The sequence below is a fragment of the Coregonus lavaretus genome (assembly GCF_964263955.1).
Source record: "Coregonus lavaretus genome assembly, chromosome: 4".
Classification (NCBI taxonomy): Eukaryota; Metazoa; Chordata; class Actinopteri; order Salmoniformes; family Salmonidae; genus Coregonus; species Coregonus lavaretus.
This window is the reverse complement of record NC_139991.1, coordinates 17,742,202-17,750,687: the sequence shown is the minus strand read 5'-3', so window position 1 is coordinate 17,750,687 and position 8,486 is coordinate 17,742,202. Positions and strand designations below refer to the sequence as shown.

Genomic DNA, 8,486 nt, shown 5'->3' with positions numbered 1-8,486 from the left:
CATTTTCAATGTTTCAATCTTAACTCTTCTTGGTTTTCCCAATGCTTTGTTAATATACAGTAGCATGGTCATGTGTAATAAAATTGGTTTTATTTCAAATGGTCTATTTTGTATTATCGGAAAGGAATAAGCCAGAGGCCCAATATTTCTGATTGTGGTCGTTTGTGATTTATACCAGCACAACACGAGTGATCGTATTTGTCGTCCCTCTTGAAGCTTAAATACAATAGAGCATCAATACTCTTGTCAAATGAGTAAACCCCTCCACACATATCTGAATACAGCAAATGAAGGCACTTTTAACCATCACCTTTTATTTATACTTTAAATTCACAACATATAAAAAAGTAAGATCTTGAAAGTAAGATTGCAGTAAAATACCTAGAACCGAGAAATACTCTTAAAAGAGAAATTTCATTTTCACTGTAGCAACCAGGAAATACTATTTAACAATACAGATAAACAGTACAGTAAAGGTGGATACACGGGCACAATTTTCACGAGATATGACAAGTGGAGGAGTTGGTAGTTACTTGCCTGTTTGTTTCCTTAAGGCACACAGATGCAAATGGGGTCATAAAGGTTCTACTAAGCCACTGATCCGCATGTCACTGCAATTGTTTCATTGACATGATTAGGAAGTTTTCATACACAGTAAACAAATTCATTTTAATAATAGACAAAACATAGAAGCACAACAGAACTCTTACTTATTCAGTCTTAACATTAGCACTGTTCTTGTTCAGGATATGTTCAGTACAAAGTCATTCAGGATTACAGAGTACAGGAGTTGTACCCCCAAAGGTTTGGCCATTGCAAATGTATGTTTTAAGGTTTAAAAAAATTAAACATCTTTGTGTTCTCCAATGCAACCATAATTATTTGGTTGAGTTGAATTTGGAACTGAACAAAAACAACGGACGTAATAAAATTAGCAAAATAAGGCTGAAAAACAACACAACTCACCTAACAGTTAACATACAGAAGAAACTGAAATACGGTATGGCCTGAGAGCCCCCTGGGTCTGTAAGTACACAGCATTTCAGTCTATCCATGATTAGGAGCCCTTCTATGCCCCCTACTGACTTTAAGGCTTCATGAAGATCTTTCACCAGCAATGACACTAGCCATCAGTCTTTACAGCTGGATAGTGATTTTCGAGGAATAACTGCTAACTGCCAATAGTAGAGTGTAATAATACACTAATTAAAGTAGAATATGTATCATGAAAACACTGTCCTGCATTGAGAAAGCTAATCAGGCATAACATGAAATGTAGAAGTTACATGATTAAGATTATTATAGTTTTTTTTTTTAAATAGTTGACCTGTACAAATTATCAAAAATGAAGACTTGGCAAATGTAATGCAGCAGAAACAAACAAACAAAGGCTTGCTGGAAATGTTTAAAGGGTATACCAGAATGTTTTGTCAGATGAGTAAACATTTAAAAAAGTAAGGCGATATGTGACAAACATTTTTTTTAAACGTAAATACACATACTCTTAAGGTTTTATTTAGCTATAGACTGTAGCTTTACACATAACCATGATTCTTAAATAAGATGTTTCAAAATATAAAACTCCCGATATAATTTAGACTACATCGAATACTGGAGTACACTGGCTCACTGACTGTAGCGACCGATCATTTAGGATTTGTTCCAATGCAAATAGGACTAGACATAAAGTAAATGAATATGAAATATATATTGCTCCCCAGATACAAAACATTGCATAAATGTTCTCTGAAATCTGTACCATCAAAATAAATATTTGATATGATTCAAACCAAAACAGATGTGAACTGGTTTAGATTGTTCCAATTGTTTTAAAGTACCAAATCATGTACCCTGTGTTGAACTTTTCCTGAGTGATAGATATCTGGGAGAGACATTAAAGCCTTCATACCTGTCTTCTAACCTGACTTTTGGCCTCTTTTGGCATCTTCAACGGTTCATCTCCCCTGTCTTTTTTCTCTCTGTGTCCTCAGTCACAATACACTCATGCATTTGGCAACACTACTAGGGGCACTGGGAGAGATACAGTTACACTGTACTAGACCAATACAGAGACAGGGTCAGAGATGGGGATTTAAACACAGAATGAATGGGGCATGGTTAGAGATAGCTGTCAGGAGACGTCTTAGGGGGAAAAGACCTTGTAGTGTTGGTCCAACAGAGTTCTGGTGAAGTTATTGATGGGGCCGATGGCACTGAGTGTCATGGCAGCATCTTGTCCCCATAGCAGGTTGGGTCCGAACACCACTGCCAGGTTGGCGTTGTTCATCTTGTTGATCTCACTCTGTGCGGACACCTACATGGGCAAGCATGCATGTTTGTAGAAGAATATCAATAAGAACAAAACAACTCACTGGTTAATTTACACAAACTGGTGAGGGCCAGTGTCACCAGGCAATACTAAATGCCAAGATCAATGCCTATTTAGACAGAACCATAGAATAACAAGCCTCCAAAGACAGTTTGCCGAGCTTCTGATAAGTATTCAGCTGGGGATATGACAGCAAACATACCTGCACCAGGAACTCAATGAGGAACTTCAGGGAGGCATAGTTCTCCTCAGGGAGCATTGCCAGCATGTTCCGGATCGCAGTCACATGGGAACTGCTGTCAACATCTGAGCAATGAGCATAACAAATAGACCCTTTACGTATCATGGCTATGACTTAGAACTATCCTCTAAGGATTACGACCTACAAAACAAATTGACAGCTATAGTGATATTTTGAATAGCTATAGTAACAAACCTAAAAATATATCCCCATCCTCTACCGTGTGGAGGATAAGAGAGTCTTCCCCAGACTTACTGTGGAAGTTGACAATGTCATTGTAGAGCTGGTATGTGAGGAGGGGCTCTGGTAGTTCTCTGAGGAAAGTCTTGAGGATGACAGCTGCCAAGTGAACGTCCTCCATCTGGGAAAAACTCACCTCCTCACCTGGAGCCACAGACGCACACGATAACAGAGTCATACAAATCCCACAGCTACAGCCAAAGAGATAATTAGGTCTACCCAGGGATGAACGGATTTCATGAACGGACATCATTTTTAGACATTAATTTAAGAGTAACAATGAGTGCAAATCATTCACCTGAGTTATATCTGTGCTGAACATCCCTAACGAGGGTCACGTTGGCTGACCGCCGGAATATCCCCTCAATTTCAAGACCTAAGACAGGACAGAAAATGGGGGAAACCATGAAAACAAAACCTTTTGTAAAACAGAATAAAATAGCAGAATTAGCCTTGTTTTGCAAGTCAAATACCAATCCATGAAATTGGAATTGTCCAAAAACTGAACCTCAGAACAAAGACTCAAAAATGTAACCAATCATCATCAAGCAAAATGACCACTGGTAAAATCTGAAAGAATGGTGCATACCTTGTTCCATTAAGAAGACCACTGTGTCTCGCATCACTAATGGAACTGCTCCGTTGTCAGAACTTCTCGCTCTTAGCCTTCACAAATAAACAAGAACAAAACACTTAAAATCTTTGAAACATCCACAGGAGAATATCTTACGTACGTAACATTAAGGTCGGATATTGAGGAAGTAGAGTAAAATACCACAGCCCTCATCCAGCTACCTACGTTGGCAAGGGGACTCCAAACTGTTGATTGGGCAGTGGTGGACTGCGAGGGGGGGACATCTGGGCCTGAACTGATGGTTTCAGTGAGGCTCTGATTTTTTCATCATAGCTAACAATTTGGGTAAGAGAAAGCAGAGTAATGCACTTAATAATATAGTCAGATATCACAAATAGACATCCATTACGCAAGAGTGACTAATTCCTTGCCAATGTTGAGATACAGTAGTTACACGTAACGTGTGAGAAATGTTCTTACTCTCGCACCCGGGTGGGTATCACTAGCTGCTCACACTTAACAATGTCCTCCAGTTCACTCAGGTAGTTGATGTAGTTGATCTTTCGTCCAAACTTGAAGCTAGAAAAGAAAGGATTCATCACACACGGCAAACACTTTACAGTTAAAGGAATAAAGAGCAGAGGTGCTAGAATGCTAACCTGATGAGAGGCTTGAAGAGGATGAGAAGAGTCTTGATGAACATGGTGGGGTGAACAATGTACAGTGCCTTGATGTTCTTCTTGTACCTGAAGAAAACAGAGCAGTCAGCAAAAGTAAACTTGAATCGGTTCATTTGTTGTTTGAGAAGTCAAGCCATAAGTGCAAATAAAGCACATGGTATTTTTTATAGACTTAAATAAGGGTGAGGGCAAAGTCCACTTCCTCTATGGTTTTAGTTTTTAGATTCAGATCTCTGGTGAAATGGATTGCATCTCATCATTCATAAGTGAAAAACTATCAAATGTGCTTTGCGAATATGGTCCCCAGTGTCTGGATGGAGGTAAGGTGGGACTCACTTTCGGTCAAATTCTCTGTAGGCGTCTCTCAGCCAGCTGAGAGATGGCTTGTTCTCACTGGTGAGGCCATTATGGAAGTAGATGAGGGTGTAGTCGCTCTCAACATACTGGTCTAGGGTGGCCTTCAGATACCTGGATTATAGTATGATAGTTGAGAAGTCAATCCTCTTCACTTATGAAAACACAAACACAACGACGACTACTGACTTGATTAGCAGCGGGGGAATCAAAGCACAACAAGAAGCAATTTATTAGACATTTGGCAGGATGAAAAAATCTAAATAATCTCAAGCAATAACACCAACATCAGTAACTTGTGGTGGTCCAGTTCGTGGTGAGGGGGCATCCGACAGGCGTTGAAGACAATCACCTTCCTGCCAAAGTTATCATCACCTTGACAGCAGAGTGAGAGAGGAAACAGTGTCAACTGGATTCAAGACTGAACATGAGATTCAGCACAGATAAGCTACACATGTAGAGACAAAGTTCGTACCTGCTACTTCTACAATCTGATGCCTGGCAATATCATAGTATGGGTGGTCCCAGGTCAGGTGTGACCCCTCCCCCAATCGCTTGGATATATCCGTCTCTGTAGAGAGAAGGAAAGGGACACATTCAACCATCTCACACGTATCACACTAGCTCATATCTTTGCGGGCAGTGCGCTCTGAATTTCACAACTCCTCAATGTTTTGGATCTGCACCGTCACAGACTGTATGTGCTCACTGCTCAGGCACTCTTAGAATGAGTTTGCAAACACACTTTGAGCCTCTTCTCGATGCATACCGAAATAAGTAGATTGGTGAGACATTGCATTGTACGAGCTACCCCACACACACGACTGCGACATCTGCATTGTGTGCTACTGTCAGCAGCAATCTGTAGGCCACGCTGAGGCCACACTGAGTAAACCAATGCCCTTCTCACAGAGTTAGTCAGTAACGTGCAGTGGCCCGAGGCAGGGTGAGACAGTGTGCACTTCATTTGGTATCTCATAAGATGAACCCTTGTTCCTCTCTCTTTTATCATCTGTTCATTAATAATGATTCTGAGCATAATTCAAACTCTAAATCATGGTGCTGCATCTATTAGTCACAAATAATGGCATCGTCCTCAACATCCCCACCCCTCCAACTCCAATCAGACAGGGGCAGGAGATCTGCTGTGAAACGGAAATGAACCAGAAATTTGACTGCGCCTACAAATAGAATACACAACTAATGTATGCACACTGCATCAGAGGGCAATATGCAATCAAGTTGTAATAATACGACACATGAGTAACAAAAGGCTCACTGCATTGGGCTGTGAATAAGGCTCTTTTTTACTCTTCCCTTGGACCAAAGATAGATTGACGTAAAACTATAAGATTGTAAAGATGTTTAGGGAAATAACAGCAATAGTAATGGTCCTATAACAACATTCCACTTCTAAAAACTCAGCTGATCTTACAACAAGCTGATTGTTATCATATTACGAGGGCCAACATTATTTTGCCAGGAATGTGGCTTTTTAAAACAGTGATCTCATGATTTAGGTGGCTTTTTTAGCACACAAATTCTTTAAACAATTCTCAAATTTCAGCAAGTGTATTTTTTACATTGTTGCCTAACTGTCCACATCTGACAGCACAGAGAGGTCCAGCTGTCCTTTTATTTGCCTTTAGGTTATTTTATTTATTTTTTAAGGGGGTAGATCAGCTTTAATATTGCAGAGGGGAAATATATATATTTTTAAAGGATATGTATGTATGTATGTATATATATACACACACACACACACACACACACACACACACACACACACACATATACTTTAAAAATATATATATTTCCCTTTATTACTTTCCAACCCCACCATCCCTTCCCTAATTGGAGTAAACTAGTGAACAACAATGCTTAGGCCTCTACTTCATGCTTATACATACTATATACATTTTATGGACACAGTCAATAATTATATTTTGTTTGTTTTTACTCCTGAACTTCCTCCGATCATTTTCATGATGTCCATCTGGTATGCTTCTATATGCCATATCTTTCTAACTGTGCTCTTTCACAAAAGCTCACAACATATAACCTATATACTTATTATGGACACAGCATGTCTTACACTAGTTATCTTGTTGTTATTTAGGTTCTTACCAGACTTGCTCATACTGGAGTCATCTGGGGGCCACAGCTTGTCCCCCATTGGAGACAGTTTGAGCTGGTCCAGGGCATTGCTGGGGGGATCATCTACTCCAAGGTCATCATTGAGGTCAACCAGAAGGTCTGAAGACATGGTGGTGTACTATGGGACTCCACACAGAACAAAGTCTGGTCAGGTGCTCAGCCAGCCTCCTGTCACAGAAACAAGTGTGTTCATCAACATCCATCCAGAACTTATCTAATGCAATGAGATAACACCTTCTCTCAGCAGTGGGTTCACTTTCAAGATCTTGTTTTTAGAGTGTTCCTCAAAAGAGAAGCATTCTTCTGACTGTGTCGATTCCCTCCCTATAGCCTAATTTAGACAAATAAAACAGCTAACAAGTGTTTAACAGGCACATAGAGGCACAATTTTTAAGATGCCTTTTCTCTTGTGCTTTGTGGTAAAATATCACTGCTGTAATGGACACCGTGCGAAATCAATGCAACTAAGCTACCATATTTTAAAGCTGTACTGATGCGTCATAACTGCAGAAGAGCCACTCCAATGGGGCCAGAAAGGACAATGCATGAAAGCATGAAACATGGACGGAAGAAACAAATAGGTCTATAAACCCTTGTCCTTCACTCTTTCCACAGTCCAGACTAAAAGAAAACTAGACTAGGCCTATTTCACATCTGCAATCAGGTTAGCATTTGGTATAATTTGAGTACATGTCTGTGCAATGCAGCAACAATTGCATGGCTGGTTTGTTTGTGGTAGGCCTACACAACATTTCTAACACACAACGACTTTCGCATGGAAATACCCAATCTATTTCACAAGGGTTGTGATTGAAGAAGCAGCCTTGTTGTGCCACCCGTTCTTCAGTTTACTGCAAGGCTCAAATACAGTCCTCCCCATTTATGAGATGCAATCTGCTAACATTTTGGTTCTTTAAATATCACGACTGGACTCAAACACATTCCTGTATGCGCAGTCCACGTGAGGAGAACTGCATTCAGGCAAAGTGCAATAATTGTACACATCTACTCAATTTGCCAAAATACTCCATATTACGAAACACTGGAACTGCCAGATAGCTACCAAAATAAGGTGATTCACGTCTTAGAGAAATAGCTAACATTAGCCATCAACCGTTACGAAAAACAAGTCTGCAATTTGTCCCGACTCTTCTAGCTAGCTAGTTAACTAACTATTTAACATATGCCCCAGGCATTACGCTGCGATGTCGATAGATTAAAAAAGGTTAGCTAACGTCAGTTACGGTACAGCAGTAGTTCACCTCAATGTTTTACAAATGTCGATAGATTAAAACAAACGTTAGCTAGCTAACGTCAGCTACCAGCAGTAGCTAACCTGTCGCTAGCTAACTACTCAACAATATTTTCGCTAGTAGTTAGCTACCTTGTCAGCTAGCAGTATGTTACCATTATTAGCCTCGGCTAATTAGGCTAACGTTAACTAGCTAGCTAACCACCTAGTTATATGGGGATAATCCAAATTAGCTCGTCTAACGTTTATGTTCTAGCTAGCTACAATAACCCGCAAAATACATTGATTAATTTAAACAGAAATAATTAAATTGGCGGATTTACCGTATCTGTGAAGTTGATCCCAGCTGAAAGGCTTACTATGTTGTTAGCTCGCCAGGGTACTAACGTTAGCTATGTCAGTGACAGCTGCTTGCTTCACAAACATCCGGTTTTCGTTCGGCGGGTGGAGAGCTCTCCTCCGCAACCACTCCTTCTGACCCCGAAAACGAGACACAGAGGCAAAGGTGGGGAGGTGCTGTTGTGTGAACTAGGCCTATCTTTGATTATGATAGCAGAAAGTTTCAAACCTTCCTGTCTGATAGCGCTCCAGCTGTGCTTGCTTTTACTTCATAATTAGATCTGTATCTAAAAATTTATATAAAACCTTGTATACAACAA

The 8,486-nt window shown here is 40.1% G+C and overlaps 1 protein-coding gene across 1 annotated transcript; it reads right to left on the bottom strand.

The window, feature by feature from the left end:
* Positions 1-294: 294 nt before the first annotated feature.
* LOC311127165 (rho GTPase-activating protein 1-like) lies at positions 295-8,481 on the bottom strand. Its single transcript, XM_084158943.1, has 13 exons — positions 8,151-8,481; positions 6,546-6,743; positions 4,894-4,989; positions 4,706-4,793; positions 4,401-4,532; positions 4,044-4,130; positions 3,865-3,963; positions 3,610-3,717; positions 3,400-3,476; positions 3,109-3,186; positions 2,826-2,954; positions 2,532-2,635; positions 295-2,314 (listed from the first exon to the last, which is right to left on the bottom strand). Exons 2-13 carry the CDS (start codon positions 6,682-6,684, stop codon positions 2,144-2,146), a joined length of 1,308 nt encoding a protein of 435 aa, XP_084015069.1. The 5' UTR covers positions 6,685-6,743; positions 8,151-8,481; the 3' UTR covers positions 295-2,143.
* Positions 8,482-8,486: the final 5 nt, after the last annotated feature.